The 16,082-nt window shown below is 35.0% G+C and overlaps 3 protein-coding genes across 3 annotated transcripts; 1 reads left to right on the forward strand and 2 right to left on the reverse strand.

Moving 5' to 3' along the window:
* Positions 1-1,150: 1,150 nt before the first annotated feature.
* On the reverse strand, positions 1,151-5,991 carry DDB2 (damaged DNA binding 2). The gene is made up of 11 exons (XM_022292784.2): positions 5,621-5,991; positions 5,438-5,528; positions 4,970-5,097; positions 4,019-4,141; positions 3,772-3,860; positions 3,522-3,642; positions 2,922-3,013; positions 2,646-2,775; positions 2,192-2,440; positions 1,882-2,078; positions 1,151-1,624 (listed from the first exon to the last, which is right to left on the reverse strand). The coding sequence occupies exons 1-11, from the start codon at positions 5,864-5,866 to the stop codon at positions 1,396-1,398; spliced, it is 1,695 nt and encodes a 564-aa protein (XP_022148476.1). The 5' UTR covers positions 5,867-5,991; the 3' UTR covers positions 1,151-1,395.
* Positions 5,992-7,746: 1,755 nt separating this feature from the next.
* CPT4 (Undecaprenyl pyrophosphate synthetase family protein) lies at positions 7,747-10,588 on the forward strand. The gene is made up of 3 exons (XM_022292692.2): positions 7,747-8,202; positions 8,625-8,692; positions 9,899-10,588. Exons 1-3 carry the CDS (start codon positions 7,822-7,824, stop codon positions 10,344-10,346), a joined length of 897 nt encoding a protein of 298 aa, XP_022148384.1. The 5' UTR covers positions 7,747-7,821; the 3' UTR covers positions 10,347-10,588.
* A 578-nt stretch (positions 10,589-11,166) lies between these two features.
* NPC1 (non-specific phospholipase C1) lies at positions 11,167-14,749 on the reverse strand. The gene is made up of 3 exons (XM_022292691.2): positions 13,490-14,749; positions 11,781-11,957; positions 11,167-11,622 (listed from the first exon to the last, which is right to left on the reverse strand). The coding sequence occupies exons 1-3, from the start codon at positions 14,592-14,594 to the stop codon at positions 11,300-11,302; spliced, it is 1,605 nt and encodes a 534-aa protein (XP_022148383.1). The 5' UTR covers positions 14,595-14,749; the 3' UTR covers positions 11,167-11,299.
* Between the last annotated feature and the right edge of the window lie 1,333 nt (positions 14,750-16,082).

The following is a 16,082-nucleotide window of genomic DNA, read 5'->3' on the forward strand; positions in this document are numbered from 1 at the left end:
CGAATTCCTCCCCCCCACGCCACCACATGAATAATAAATTTTGGGGAATTTTATTATTACGTCTTGAGGTTTTCTTTTTTAGGAAAGTAAAGTTGTTTGTAAAACTCAAGTTGTCAAACGCGCATGCACATGCATGTATACACGGAGTCATGCACGCAAAAATTACAGTAATAGAAAGAAAAATAATTAGTTTCGAAATTTAATTATTAGATAATTACATTGGAAAACAGTCTATTTAGCAGAAATGAGTTTAATTATTTGGATATATAATGAAAATTATCTGTCAAACAAATAATTTCTATACAATTTATCATATATATTTTGTTGAATTTTTAAAAAAGTGATCTTGGCATTTATGTAAACCACATAAATTGGTGAAGCGGGTATTACTAAAAGAATGGTGTATATATAAAATATAATCTCAGAGATTAAAATATATATTTCGAAACTCTAAGATTAAAATAATTGTTTTTCTGATATTCAGAGATTATAATGGATATATTTTAATTTTTCAAATACCAAATATAGCCAATCGTGTAACCATCATCATTTACCAAACTTAAACCAAGCCAGAATTGATCCGTTTGAATTTCCTTTTTCAAGAATACTAAATGCATTAACTGTGTTTCCAGTTCAAATGAGAACAATAACTTAAAGCGAGTGAACTTTCCATTTTCTGTTTTAAAAATGGAGATGTGATTAGAACATTTACATAACCACGTTACATGAACAACTTCTCTTTAATAGGCTAGAGAATGTAGGAGTCTCCCCCAAACTACACCAAAAAATTCAAACTTACAGTTCATAAATAGAGCACTAAGATTTGGCTACATAATGGTCAGGTAGGGTTGGCACAGAGAAACTGAACTTCGACATATTACACAAGTTTAGATAATACCAATACCGAAAAGGCCTAAATACTGTAGACATGCAATACAATAAGATAGCTATCCCAAGAATAAGATTGTTGGTATCATTGAATATTTAGGTTCTTACCAGTAAGTAGGTATTATTCCTACCTAATACTATTAAAAAATTGATAGCTATTTTTTTTTAAAGAAAAAATCTACTTTCTATCTTTCCTCGTGCATTCATCTTTCTTAACTGTCAATTATTTAACGGTGATAGGTAGGAGACATTTACCGACCGATAAGCACCTAAATATCATTCTCAATCTCATTCATCCCTAGTAAGCAGCAAAAAAGTGAGTACATACATCAGAGAGTTAATTTCCAGCAATATACAGATGCAACATCAAAAACTAAGACCACTATGAGAGAGGGTTGGTTAACTTTGGGTTCATCTTACAAGGGGCTAAGGAGATTCAAACTAAACCTACAAATTTCTACGAACCTAGGCTGTAGAACTCAAAATGGAAGGGGGTTAGTTTACAGTTTAACGTTTCTTTTTGTGAGAAGAGTTTCTCATTTCAGTTGCGGGTTTCCTTGACTTAACGTTTTTACCTTTTGGGGTGAACTTATCCATGTCGGAATCATCGTCACTTCCATCGTTTTTAGACTTATGCTTGCGCTTCTTCTCTGTTCCGGTGCAAATAATAATTTTCCTTTCGTCCTTCTGCTCTGCTTGTTCATGGTCATCCTTTGGCCTCCAGATGAAGAGCGACCTGAGGGAACGAATAAGCACACCGAAAATGCGAATAGCATCAATAGATAAACTGGTGGAGGTAGAGCAATATCTCAGGAACAAGTGTGAGTTGAATGGAATAGAAAATTTCTTAGGGAAGTATCTCCTCATTCTATTGGAATTAGCAGACTCCAAATCCAATTGTAATTAACACCATTGTCAAATAACAAATAGATTTGAGGACAAAATTAACAGGGCCGAAAAAGAGGAAATATCAGAAAGGGGGGAGCATTAAACCTTGAACTCCCAGATGCCAAAACATCATCTCGTGGATGCAGCTTGTTCACGGGACTAATTGTAGTTATGTTTGGATCCATTACCTCAGCAACTAGTTGCCCGGTGCTGACATCTATAAAATCAATAGGATGTAAGGCAACTCCATTAAAGTTTTCGCTTATGTAGCGACCAATAACTGCAAGAGATTCAGACGGGTCCTGCATTGTAAATCAAATTGAGATTTATTAAAGGACAGCAATGGGGTAGGATAGATAATATATGGGAGAGGCAAATATAAACATGCAAGTTATTTGTTATAAGATAATATCACCTTTGGATCCCATTCTGCTCGGAAAGGAGTCAAATGTCGATTAAAGTCATGACTGTGCACAATTTCTCGGCTTGGCGAATCCAAGTTGCCAAATATAGAGTCCCACACACGAATGCGGTTGTCCTGAGATGTTGTAAGAATTTTGCAACCGGAAATGGGAGAAAAATAAGCAGCATTTACAACGCGTCTGTGTGCTAGATCATGCAGGGAAGAACCAGCCTCTAATTGGCGAATGTCCCATATTCGAGCCTGATTTCCAGAAGTTTTCTATGGTTAGTATGACAGAGGTAACATGTAAGTAAATAATGGAAAATCTACGAGCTAGATACCCAGAAATTTCTCATGGTTAATATCACAAATGTAACATGTAAGCCAAACAAGAAAATTCTGCACATAAAATATTGCTCATCATGTATGTTTCTAAAGAAAATTATTATTGATCAAAGTATCTTACAAAATGATCATTTCCACAACTCAGAAGAAGATCAGGTTGCAGAGGATTACAGTGCAATCCGACAACTTTGCTACCTTTCTTATGGATCAAAACAGCCTTCCCTGATCTGTTATTGGACCTTGTATCCACCCTAAAGTGCATCAGGAGATAACATTAAACCAAGTGATCATATCGTCGGACTCTCAATAGCCTAATATGCAATTACGTTACAGAAAGGAAAAGAGTAAGAAGCAATATCTTTGATCATTCAAAAATAAAAGAAATTAAACCACTTACAAGTATAGGAAACCAAAATTGTCAGCTACAAATGCAGTGTGCTTCTCTTGGTTGATATCCATACCATATAGCATCCTCCAACTACTAGGGCCCTAAAGAAGACAACATTCAATTTACAGCTGATATACCATGAATTCGCACCCCTGCCTCCTCATTCTACACTGTAGTTCAGTCTATAGGAATCATGGTGAGTGAGAAAACGAAGGATTTTTAATGACTCAAAAAGGAAATCGGAAGAGGTTTTTGATAAAGCTAATTTCAATGCTTCTAATTGATGCTCCCATGCTAATTCCTTCTGTAATTATTCCCCACATGTAATTATTTCTAATTGGAGCAGTTTATGTACGTTCAGAGGTGTGGTTAGAATATGTAGTTTTGCAGCCTTTTCACAATATCAATGAAAAGTGGTTGTTTCTTTCTCAAGAGTTAAGACAAAGAAAAACTTCAAAACCGAACCAGAAGCTATAACCAGCTATATAATATAATTTATCCTTTGTCGTTTGAGATGATGATCGTAGCTTGACCATCCAAACAATTTGGGTAACTAAAAGGCTATCCCAACTACCACAACTTATAAATTGAAAAAATAGAGATAAATACCTGCCAACCATCAGGGTTAAGGTTCATTAATGAAGAAGAAATTCCAGTCTCCATATCGGTGCAACTAATGGTTCCATCAGAAGATGCAGCATATATCATACCATCATTTGTAGGACTGAACCTGTAAAAATTTGGATGTTGTGTGTCCTATAAAAACTGAGTGTGATATGCATAATACAACTTGACTGCAGTAGTGCAATTTTCAAGAAGCATGAAAATGATAAAAATCAGAAATTGAGAAGATTATTACCTCATGTTATTAACAATACAAGAGTGTATATTTCCATAGACTACCTTCTCATGCACTTTACCATAATCCCAAACTCCAACTTGTCCTTTCTGGGGAAATCAACAAGACAAGAAAGATGGAAAGAGAGAGAGAGAGAAAAAAGAAATAAAAAAAAAGACAAATCAGGTTTCTACTTTGAAGAAATGCGAAGGGCTAATCAATCAACAGAGACTGGAATATTTAGTAACCTATAATAGGTCGAGTTCACCTTATCTCCGGATAAAAGGAGCTGGTTGTTAGTAGGATGGAACTCCAGGCATGTTACACGCCTACTGTGGTACCTTATAACTGCACAGTTCACTTGATCTGGGATCACATACGCTGGTTTGATCTACAAGACATGACAAACTTGTCAAGCTGGCGGAGAAGTTAATTCAAGAATTTGGAATACAGCTGCACAACAACTATACAACATAGAATTCATGATGCAGAAAAAAAAAAAAAGACAGTTACTACGAAGGCTAAGGGCACTTGACTAATCTCACACTCCAATGGTGGCAATTAATAACCCAAACCTCATGTCCATCTTCAAAATCTCCAGCTATATCACAGACTCACAAATAGATGGAAAAGCTCTTTAGAAATTTTCTTTGAAAGGGGTCTTTCAAAGGGAGGGAATTCTACATCTCATAAATTCAAAGAAAATCTTCCTTCCAAAGTATAATGGTGCCCTAGGGATAGGCAACATCATTAATATCAATTTCATTCTTTTCATTTCAGAACAAATGAGAAGATCACTTAGACTTCGCAATTGGACCTTACTCCCCAAATGATGAACAATGTACAGAAATGGACAGAAAGATGCCAACCATTTATTCCTAACCTGCAGCTTCACTGATAAAATCTGACAGAAGTTATTTTTTGTCTTCAGCTAGAAAATTGATGGTCTAGAAACGAAAAGAAGTTTCTGATTTTTATCATTTTTTAATAAGGCTGAGTTGCTGTGGCTCACCACAAAGCATTGTCTAGAGTTTTGGCTAGAGAGAATCAAATAGAATTCAAAAGGAGAAGATAATGCTGAAAAAATGGGATAAGAAGTTCATAACTTACATTCACTTATAATGCTGAAAAAATATATTAAAAAATAAATAAATTACTGCAATGAATCAAAATAAAAGAAGAGAATAAATAATACCAAGAAAAACAGAGAATAACTCACAGGAGGAATATGTGGCTTGAACTGGCGCTCAAAAACATATAAAAGGGCGTTACGAGTATTCTTATGGGATGCTGGAATAACACCAAACTCAGTCGCCACCCGATGGGGGCATGTCATTGTTGTATGTCCTTCAATTGATAAATAACGGGTAATGGAAGACCCCAAGTCATAAAATTCAATAAAAATAGGATAAAGAAAAATCAAAGCTAGAAAACTCTATGTTAAACCCCACATTATAGCATCTAAAGCAAGTTAATGATGCAATGACCTGAAGAAATTATATGAAATACTATCCGTTCAAATGTATGAACGACGAATCCAATACGCCAACACGTTGATTGAGTAATATACTTCTCCCGGTTCCAGAAAATCGTCCAAATTTCAACAATAAACAAACAATGTTGCATTTAACTCAGAACCGCCAATCGTAACAAGAAACGAAAATTCAGTGGAAAACGTAGCACTCACCAGGCATCTTGCAGAGAAAACATGGTTTCATAGGGCAATCAATGTAGGTAGCCCCCTTGAACCCCGCTTCATGACCCGTCCTTTTACAGACCTAAAGAATCAACAATAAGAACATAGCGCCGAAAATACGAATCATCAAGACATCCACCAATCATGAACAAGAGCCCCAAATCGAATACCTACTTTGCACACTTTCTTAAGGCTGATAGTAATGGGTGCTTTCCCCTTCTTCTTTGAGTCCTCTTCGATCTTTTGGCCTTCATTTTCGGAGTCATTACATTGAGCTTTCGGGTCTTCGTCCTCGTCGAGAAGAGGTTCTTCTCCGCCGTCCTCCTCCTGGTCATCGTCTTCCGACGAACTCTGCTCGGAGTCTGTGTCTTTCTCGATGATCACTCTGGGGAACGAGAAACTTCTGGTCGTTGGAGGCATTTTCAGTTCAGGGTACGGTACGGTTTCCCGGAGTTCCAATTTCCGTGGGGCATTGAGGCTATAAACGTCATTACGTAATTCGACCCTGGCGGGAGAATACGTGGTGCACTACCGGCCGCTTGACTTCCCCTAGCGTGAATCGAAAACGGCGCCGTTTTAGATTTCGGAATTTCTTTTCTTCCAGAATATCACATTTGGATAGGGAATTTAATTTCACCTATAAGAAGTTCGACACATTATTATCGATTTTAACACATTATAATGTTCAATTGGTCGGTTTGCCAAAAATATCTTTCTATATAAATAAAGACTCGTTTTTATTTTAGAAAGGAAAATAAAATATTTCACGTTTATCGATTCCATTCGGCCCTAGCGAGCGCACACTTGTACTCAAAGTTGTGTTAACCTTGGAAAACAACTGGCAAGTATACGATGTAGCACCTTGGTCGTGCCGTAATTGATTTCAAGATAGTGGTTTCGTTCACGACACAACAATCTTTTTATTTAATCTTGTTATTTTTCCTACATAAACAGCTTGGGTCTTTCGAAATAACTACGGTGTAAAAGCCTCATTTTCAGCCTCTTTATTTTCTTCTTCTTTGCTGTCAAGCTCGTAGTCTCTGTTGGTTTTCCTTCGTAACTTTTAGTTTTGTTTAGGAATGGGAATTCAAATTTTTACTCTGCATTTATAGGTTTTTCTTTTTTTCCTTTTAAATCAATCTTCATAGAGCTTGCAACAAATAAAGGTACTTTTTTTCTTTTTGAAAATAATGAAGGTGCATATTCCTGTTCCATACACTCTACCAATTATATATACATATATAATTCGGTAGTAAGTAACAATTTTTTTAAGTAGACAGCAAATGATATTTATACATTCAAAAGGTTAAAATTCTCATATCCTGTATTTATTATTATTATTTTTTTAAATTAAGCTGGGCTCATAATTACGAATAAAATATAAGCTAAAAATTTGTGAAAAGAGAAAAAAAAATCCAAAATTAAAGTAATCACTTTCTGCATGACTTGGGCTCTTACGTATATTTGGTATGTCCCTTCTTCGATCTCTAGAAATTTCTTTCCACTATTTTCATATTTGTTGCTGTATTTTATTTTTTCCAAATGCACCCATACCTTATTTTTGGCTTCTGAAGTGTTGGATAATATATTTTAGCAATATTTTTATTCAGAATCAATTACAAGTACCTTCTAATAGTTAAAATTTTTTAGATATGATGGTGTTGAATTATATATATATATATATATATATATATATATATATATATATATAAATTTAAAGCTTCATACAAGTATTATAAAAAAAAATTGGTATTTATCATTCTCATTTATTTTTTCAAAATCATCAGATAAAATATTATTTGAACAAATTTACATAATACATATTTACATGTACTAAAAAAATACATATTTACATGAAAATATCATCCACGAGGAAACTTCAACCATATAAGAACAAAAATCCAAAAGCAACAAATGTAGTTAGAAATTTAAGATCAAAGTTAAAGAAAAGTTGAAAATGACAACATGATTAGATTACAACGATGGATAAATGGGGAGACGATTACCATTAGTTATTAAAATTTAAAACTTCACAATATTTATTATTTGAGGGTGAAAATATATTACAAAATTTTCTTTTTAATCCTTAAAAACATTTAATATTATTGGATTGGCGCTAATAAATCAGTGTTCTATAATTGTTGCGGGTTTCTTTACGGAACGGAACAGTGTTCGATAGTCGACACATCGGCCACCAAATGGGTAAGATTCTCACGGAACGGAACGACACCACTGTCCCTATTTGTGGTGTCGTTTTAATTGTCTTCTTCCCGAGCCCTACTTTTATTTAAGGAATGTAAATTCGATTCGAAGTTCCAGGTTTTAGTACAGAGAACAATTTGAAATTCGGTGCTGTCTTATTCTTAATCCGGATAATGCTTTGCCCTAATTTCCCTATCCCGATCGAGAACGTTCTTAATCCGCCTAAGTTAATCCTCGGTTCCGCTCTTCCGAAAGTATCTCAACTCCATGGCTTCGAACGGCGCCGTTTCTCGAACCTCCGCGTGAGGGCCGGAGCGCCGGCGCAGGAAGAAGCGGCGCTGCCGGTGGGTCTGCAGAAGGAGTTTATGCCGAGACACGTGGCGGTGATTATGGACGGAAATGTGAGATGGGCGCGGCGGAGGAACTCGCCGGACTCGAAAGGGCACGACGCCGGCGTACGGTCTCTGAGGGGGTTGATTGACCTATGTTACAGATGGGAGATCCCAGTACTCACCGTTTTTGCATTTTCGTACGATAATTGGCTACGATCAAAGGTCAGCACCCGATAAAAACTTTCAAATTTTAGTAAAAAGAAAAAAGAAAAAACCTTGTAAATTTCATACTAAATCCATGTTTTATAAATTTTCTTTTAATAAATATTAAGATATATATCTGATCAAAATTTCTAGAAAGAGAAAATAAATTGTAATGAAATTGAATGAAAATAGGTTTGTTTTCTAAAATACATAAATCAAAAGGAGTAAAAAAGATAGGATTTTGTCTCTTTGATCTTGTATACACACACACATATACATAGTGACCTATCATTTCTCATATTATTTTGATTACTAAAAGAGAGAAGCGCGCAAATAAAGAAATTTTTTCTGTTTACCCAAAATTAGAAACGTTAAACTTTTAATAGTATTTGTATGAACATAGGTGTTGTTAACCCATCGATCTCTATTTTTTGAACCAGCGCGAGGTCGAGTTTTTGATGTTTTTATTCGAACGAGTTTTGAAGTCCGAGTTGGAATCATCTGCCAGGTGAACTTTAGTCTTAGAATCATTTTTGTCTTGTTAAGCTACTATTTTAATTCGTATACTTGTTATTTAAGTTGAGCTGTTAGACATTAAATTCATATAAATATATATTAACTTATTAAATAATATAATAATAATCCAATTTCACTACAATATTAAAACTAATATTTCACGTCAACATAAACATAGGTGAGTTGTAATTGACGTATTTTGGAATCGGAAGTTCTAACCCTAATACCCCAATTTGTTATATTAAAAAAACAACCAATATTTCACCCAATTTTGAAATTATCTATTTTAATTATTAAACTTTCAAAATTATTTTATTTAAATTTATGTATTTAATTTTTTTATAACAATTATTTTTGCTTTTGTTTTTCTATCTGTTATCTAACAGATAAATAACTTGCCTTCGTATATGTAGATTAACCTGAAAACATGGATATATATCACAGCATATAGGTTGACATGTTTTTTTTCCTTTGAAGTTGGAAAATTTTGAGGGATAGATACTAGCAAAAATCAAAATAATTAATTTTTTTTAAAGTTTAAAATTAAGAAGTATATATTTGAAAATTTTAGGCCTGGTTTGATAGTTGTTTGACCACCAATTCAATTTTATGTTTTTGTTTTTCAAAAACCATTTTAGAAACCAAAACAATAAGAAAATTTATTCACCCAAACGCAGATTTGAACCTATTTTAAAAATATAGTTAAATATAACTTATAATTTTAATAAATTATATGTTTGATCCTAGACTTTGTGTTTAATATTTCATTAGATTAGAAAAAAATTAATAAATCAAAGACTAATTAAATAAAAAGTGGACTTTTTATAACCTAATAGAAAAAATATTAAAATTTTAGAAGCCTATTAAATAAATTTTAAAGTTCATTGATTTGTTACAAATCTAAACATAATCTGACATTTTTTTTTATATCGAAGATTTAAATTGTCATATTCTAATTTATTCTAATCAAAGGAAAAAGAAGAGTCATTGATTGGTTAGTGTGAACAAAGAGGAGGGAAAATGATAACTAACAATCAATTAAATGACTATTTAAAATAATTTAATGTTCATTTTAAAATTTTTGGAATGGACTAAATTTACTTTATGAATATCTTTTATTATAATTATTTTTTATAATAAATAAATAGAATTAACGAGTAACAAGAGGTTTAAAATAATTTGATTATTTTGTGAACAGAAAGGGAATTAGACTATCGGTGATTGGGGATATATCGATGTTTCCCAAATCCCTACAGAGCCTGATAAACGAAGCAGTGGAGAAGACGAAGGGCAACACGAAACTGCAACTGATCGTGGCGGCGAGCTACAGCGGCCGATACGACGTCGTCCAGGCGTGCCGGAGCATCGGTCGCAGAGTGAAGGAGGAGGATCTTCGAATCGAAGACATCGACGAGAGCCTCATCGAACAGGAACTCCAAACCAACTGCACGCCGCTTCCTCATCCCGATCTTCTCATCAGAACCAGCGGCGAGCTCCGAATCAGCAATTTCCTGCTCTGGCAATCGGCTTACACCGAATTCTTCTTCTCCGAAACGCTGTGGCCTGATTTTGGGGAACACGATTTCGTACAAGCTTTGATTTCGTATCAGAAGAGGCAGAGGCGCTACGGCGGAAGGCAATCCTAGACGCCATTGCTGCAAAAATTCAAAGTTTCTCACACGATTGATTGACTATGCTATTTCGCATACAATTTGGTTACAAATTGGAGGGGGGTAAAGAAAAAGAATAAGCCTATTTCTTAAATACCACAGAAAATGAGGGTGTAAAAAGATATACCAAAGATGTAATTTCACATATGTCTGATCCAGAGGTCATGATTTACGGTTTATTAGCAACATCAATCATTCAAAAATACTTCTGAATTTCACCATTTATTCCAAAAATACATCAATCATTTCAGCCCTTAGACCACAAAAATATCACTTTGCTCTCCAAGGAGAGAAAACGTAAAAATAAAGCTATAATAAAATTGGGTAAACAATAAAGAAAGAGAAGCAAACCTTTTTAATAAGAAGATGAGTATAATCAAGATATTACTTATGTTTTTTTTCTAAAGTTGGAGATTTAAATCCCTACCGGCCAAATTGGGTCGGTTTGTCTGCACTTTCATTTTAAAATTTTATTTAAAAAATAGAGAAAGTAATAGTATTTAAAGTTCTATTTACCTAATTTTATGTACTTCAGTTAAAAATAGTTGATCAATATCATATTTTGTTTTAGGGAAACTAATACGTCTAAAATAATTTTTATCAAAAAAAAAAATCTAAAATAATTCGTGAAGTACATTATTATATAAAAATAATTATATGTTTAAAGAAAGTTTTATCACGAGAAAGAAGAAATATTGGCATTCCATTTCCAGCAGCCAATTGGCCCAATCAGATCCTGCGTTGTAGGCAGAGATTAAATCAAACCTCCTGAATCTGAATATCCCAAAGCGAAATATCGTCTGTAAATACTTTTATTGCAGACCATATTATATTACATCACATACATACATTTTAAAATACAGATGCCAGTTTCAATAATATATTCATACCTATTCTCATATTTACAACTTCGTGGATAAATCAAATCATCATATCGTTTCGAGAAAGCGACCGGAGTCTGCAGCTGCAGTTCGGCTGGTTAGGGACGGCCTCATGGTGACAATGGCAGACTCGTTAGCTCCTGCCATGAGAGCAACCCTTCCAGCTTCCAGAAATCTTCTGACTGCATCTTCTGCATACCTATTGGCTTGACCAACAGTCATAGATTTGCCGATGTTCGGGTAAGAATTCAAGACATGGTCACCGTTGAGCTGCGATGCAAGTTGGATCAGTTCGACTTCGAATTCGGAGAGTTCTGCGTGCTCTTTCGGTCCCCATGGCCGCAGCGGTGCTGTCACCTTTGGGAGAGTTTCTGGCATAAAGATTTCAGATATATATAATTGGAGAGAAATTTGGAGATGCAGAGGGCATTCATCAAGTTGAATTGCTATATGTTCTCAAGGGGATGTAAGATAGATCTCTAAAATCATTGAAAATGTCAAACAAGTCGTGATTGGGATCGACGAGTACCTGGACAATCATCACGAGGACTGTCGCGGAGCTTCAAATAATGCTCGAAAGTACCAGCCCATGCATCCCGCTTCGTGAGGAAGTTTGATTTCAGGTTGAAAAGTTTCTTCACAGTAGCCGGGATTGAAGAATGTTCAAATTGAGAGGTAGGTGTTGGTCCAACAGGCTCACGGATCACTGCACCAAACAGTTACAAATCAACAAGAAGAAGGTTACATACAAACTACTCAGGTTGGGGAGTAATAGAATAAAAATCCAGAGTGTAACGAAATCTGAAAAACCAACCACATCGAAAGACCGAGGTCGGTTTGACCTCTGGTCGCAACCAGTTCAACATATGAACAAACCAACTGAACTGATTTTAAGTACTTTTGGCAGAAGTTGAAAACTAATGTCTTCTAAAAATAGAGGTTGTTCAAACCAAGTTTCACCCCTAGACCAGAAGCTTTTTCAAGAGTACTTTATTATGCAGCAGCAAAAGTAATGTGATATGTATAAATCCTTTATTCTCTTGCATTTTTCTGCATCATCAGTAAATAAATAGCCTCCGTACTTGTAGTTGTAGCAGACAACTAATTCTCCAAACACAAAGAATTCTTTTTTATTGAAGAAAAAACTGGGTGAGTAAACTGACTCCAGTCCTAATTAAAATGGCTGAATTAAACTGTTTGTAATAGTATTTAACAACAAGAATCTATTGACCCTAGTTTAACTGGTTAAGACACATTGACATATATCATCGACTAAGAAGTCGATTCGAATTGGCACATCAAATGTGTTGAACCAAAAAAAATAAAAATAACAACAAAAAAAATCCACTAGTACTCTAGCTAGCTCAGTGAGGAGCTTAAACAAAATCCAGCTAGAGCGCGAAAATAGCTGCTCATGACATAAACTGAACTAGCAAATCTGCAGCTAATTCTGTTCGAAGTTTAATATAACTTCTTTTTAATAAAACCAATTTACTACAATTCAGTTAACTCTGTTATACAATTTACTACAACAAAATATATATATCTATATTTTGATAACCGTGTGTCCGGGCCAGCTTGAGCACCCCTAGACTAATCACGGACCAACCGTCTGAACTTAATACATTTAGTTGACCAGATAACTTGTAAGGTATTAACAAAACCAAGTTTGTGTTTAAAAAAGTGAAAAATAATAATTAAAAAAAAAGTAAACAGAGTAAACTTTAAAAAAATTAAAAGTTGAAAACGAAATTATTATTTAATTTTAAATATTTCACAAATCCATTTTAAAACTGTTTTAAGTTCATAGTAAAGTTAATAGATTTCAAAATTATTCCATTTTGCCCCCCCTTCTATTTTGATCATTAAACTTATAAAATGTTTATTTTAGTCTCTCAACTAACTATTTTTATCATACTTTCATTTTAATTTTAACAAATTAATAACATAAGAGTAATCACATTAACAGGAACATTTATCCCAGCAACTAGTTTGAGACAAAAAAATCACCTAAAATAATCTAACAAATATCAAAATGGTTATTTCTCGAGAATTCAGAGATTGAAATAGGCATTATGAAAATTTACATGGGAGAATGCGGCGGCGACAAGAAGAAGAAAGCTAGAGAGATTCAATGGTATATAAGCAAAACTATCAAAGCAATTATCAAATTCCCCAATTGAGAGTGAGAAAATGCGAATCAAAAGGGAAAAAAATTCTCGTAGATGATAATCTTACCTGTACCCTTCTCGACCCACGGCGAAACCAGTATCGTCGGCACCCGCACGCCCAGCCGGTCGAACCGGAAGTAGTACGGGTCCGGTCCAATGATGCCGTCCGGGTTGGGGACGCCGGCTACCGGCGTCGGAACGTGATCGTAAAATCCACCGTGCTCATCGTAGGTAATCAGCAATGCCATCTCCTTCCACTGCGGACTTGCCCTAAGAGTCTCATACACCTGCTTCACGAACTTCTGCCCGCGCGCCACGTCGTGCGACGGATGATCGTCGTTCGCCGGAAAAAGATCGACGTCGAAGTAACGCTGCTCAATCACCGCGTAATTTGGGAGCCTTCCAAGCTTCGCGTGCAATTTGAATTTTGGAGAGTAAGAGTGAAATTTCACTACGTGCTTCAGCCTCCTCAAACTTTTGAAGAATAGGGTTGCGGGGATATTTTGGTAATAAATGCCAAATGAGAGGCCATTTTCGTCCAATGAGTCGAAAATTGTTTTCTGAGGGAAGCCATGGATGAGGTCCTTCCTCACATTGCTCATGGCACCGTGAGAGGTAGCGGAGTGGACATAGAATCGATTCGGCTGAGTCGACGCCGGAACCGATGCGAACCACCGGTCGAATATCGCGAATTCGTTCGCTAGCTCGGTGTAGACCGGAACTCGTTCCGGTTTGAACCCGCTCATTACGGTTTTCGGCATGTCGGCTGCGCCCATGGCCGCCGCCTGCTGTGCAAATCCGTTCATCGGAGCCGGATTCGCCGAACTGTCGTTCGATCCGAAAATTTGCTCCCTGATCGCCTGAAACGAATGGCCGGGATCCGAATCGACGAACACCGCATCGTTGGAGACGAAGATTTCTTCAGAGTTCGGATCAGAAACAGAAATCCGGTTCGATTCTTTCCCCGTCAATCCATCGATTTCAGGTCGAATGGATTTCAGCCAGCCTAAGACGTGATCGAAGGAGCGATTCTCCATAACCACAACCACCACAGTCTTGATAGGTCCTTTGATTTCATGGCGTCGCTTCCAAAAATTGAACTCCAAAGCTTGGGAAGAGAATAAGAGATAAAGGAGAAAAAAGGAGGTCACACTCACTCTCCGGGAAATCATCTCCGACGGCCGGAATCGACAACCGCAAGCGGCGCCGAGGAGAACGATCGCCGACTATTGAGAACAGACAGTCAAAGAAGACGATAAAATCCAGACGACAGTGGAAACTGGAGAAAATGAATAAATTCTGACGGGATTTACGAAGAAAGTAAAGTTGAAAAGCAACAGTATTTAAAAATATATAATACCGAAATTTACCTTTGAATATTAATATGAATTTGAGGATTTTGAAGAACCGTCTTGAAATTGAAGACTTACTATGATGGTAAGAATATACCTAATTTAATTGTGAAATTGCATTTCGTGAACTAATTCAGCATATTCTTCCAAGTCCCTATCACTGTGTTAAAAATTATATATATAAAGAAAAAAGATGGAAATTACATCAGTTGAAATCTTCCCAAGTATCTATGAAATATAATTTTTTTAATAAAACAACGGAGGTTGAAGAGTTTCGAACTCATATTAGAGACAAATGTGTCAATTATCACTTAACTAAGCTCATGTTAGATAAAATAGAAAATATAAAACTACTAAAGAAGATTTATGTTATTTTTAAAATTACTAATTTCGTGACTGGATTATTTTCTCGACTCTTCTAAAATTCCATAATATCTCATTTCTTGCTTTTTAAAACTATAATTTAATTAATACGAAATAAAAAATTTGCAATAAAAAAATTGAAGGAAAAAAAAAGATAATCAACCTATTTTAGAAGTTACATCGTAGTACTCAAAAAATGACATTAAATGAATTTGACAAAATAATTATAAAAAATAAAAACCTAAATATACTTTTTGAATTTATGACCCTAGAGATTTTACCATTCAAATAATTAGGTCAAAAAGTTCAAATTTTCATTTCCTATATTTGATATACTAAAAAAATAAAATTGCATTTAAGAGAAAACCAACATTAATGGAAGATAAAAGATATGTCGAGTTTGGTAATGTTGTTTAAATTTTGTTCAACCAGTTGGCATTGTCTTATTGTTCAACCCTTCCAGGGATAAAATACCAAAAAAAAAAAAAAAATCATAAATTTCCACAATTTTCTTGATTTAACAGGTGCCTCCACTTTAGAACCTTGTGTTACAGAAATCTTGAAAAAATCCTTGGAAAATAATGTCAATAATAACAACTCAATTGAAACTATAAACCATTCATTTCTTATCACATCTCTTTATAATTAAGATTCTGGTCCAATTTATAGAAACATTTCTAACCTCTAGAAGCAATTTTTCTTTTTCTTTTCTTTCAAGTCTAAGCGACGGTAGGTCAACCCTCAAACTTTTTTTAGATATACCTTAACCAGTTGAGCTATCTTTTCAAGTTGTTGGCATATAATCTCCCGACGCAATTATTTAATCCTACCATGGTTAGCATTATCATAAGATGTTTAACCAATTAAACTATGCTAGATTGTTTCCTCTATGATGAATTTGGTGATGGAATACAAAAACAGAAAGAGGAGGAAAAGTCATCAAAA

The sequence above is a fragment of the Momordica charantia genome, assembly GCF_013281855.1.
Source record: "Momordica charantia cultivar OHB3-1 chromosome 2 unlocalized genomic scaffold, Mcharantia_2.0 BLBB01000002.1, whole genome shotgun sequence".
Taxonomy (NCBI): Eukaryota; Viridiplantae; Streptophyta; class Magnoliopsida; order Cucurbitales; family Cucurbitaceae; genus Momordica; species Momordica charantia.

Excerpts from the sequence above, each read along its gene's own strand:
- DDB2 (XM_022292784.2), bottom strand. The coding sequence starts at position 5,866 with ATGCCTCCAACGACCAGAAGTTTCTCGTTCCCCAGAGTGATCATCGAG. Across the intron at positions 2,079-2,191 it reads GAGCAGAATGGGATCCAAAG|GACCCGTCTGAATCTCTTGC; the intron begins GTGATATTATCT and ends TTTACAATGCAG. Across the intron at positions 1,625-1,881 it reads TTGGCATCTGGGAGTTCAAG|GTCGCTCTTCATCTGGAGGC; the intron begins GTTTAATGCTCC and ends TCGTTCCCTCAG.
- CPT4 (XM_022292692.2), top strand. The coding sequence starts at position 7,822 with ATGCTTTGCCCTAATTTCCCTATCCCGATCGAGAACGTTCTTAATCCG. Across the intron at positions 8,203-8,624 it reads ATAATTGGCTACGATCAAAG|CGCGAGGTCGAGTTTTTGAT; the intron begins GTCAGCACCCGA and ends TTTTTGAACCAG. Across the intron at positions 8,693-9,898 it reads GAGTTGGAATCATCTGCCAG|AAAGGGAATTAGACTATCGG; the intron begins GTGAACTTTAGT and ends TTTTGTGAACAG.
- NPC1 (XM_022292691.2), bottom strand. The coding sequence starts at position 14,594 with ATGATTTCCCGGAGAGTGAGTGTGACCTCCTTTTTTCTCCTTTATCTC. Across the intron at positions 11,958-13,489 it reads GTGGGTCGAGAAGGGTACAG|TGATCCGTGAGCCTGTTGGA; the intron begins GTAAGATTATCA and ends TGTTTGGTGCAG. Across the intron at positions 11,623-11,780 it reads TCCTCGTGATGATTGTCCAG|AAACTCTCCCAAAGGTGACA; the intron begins GTACTCGTCGAT and ends TCTTTATGCCAG.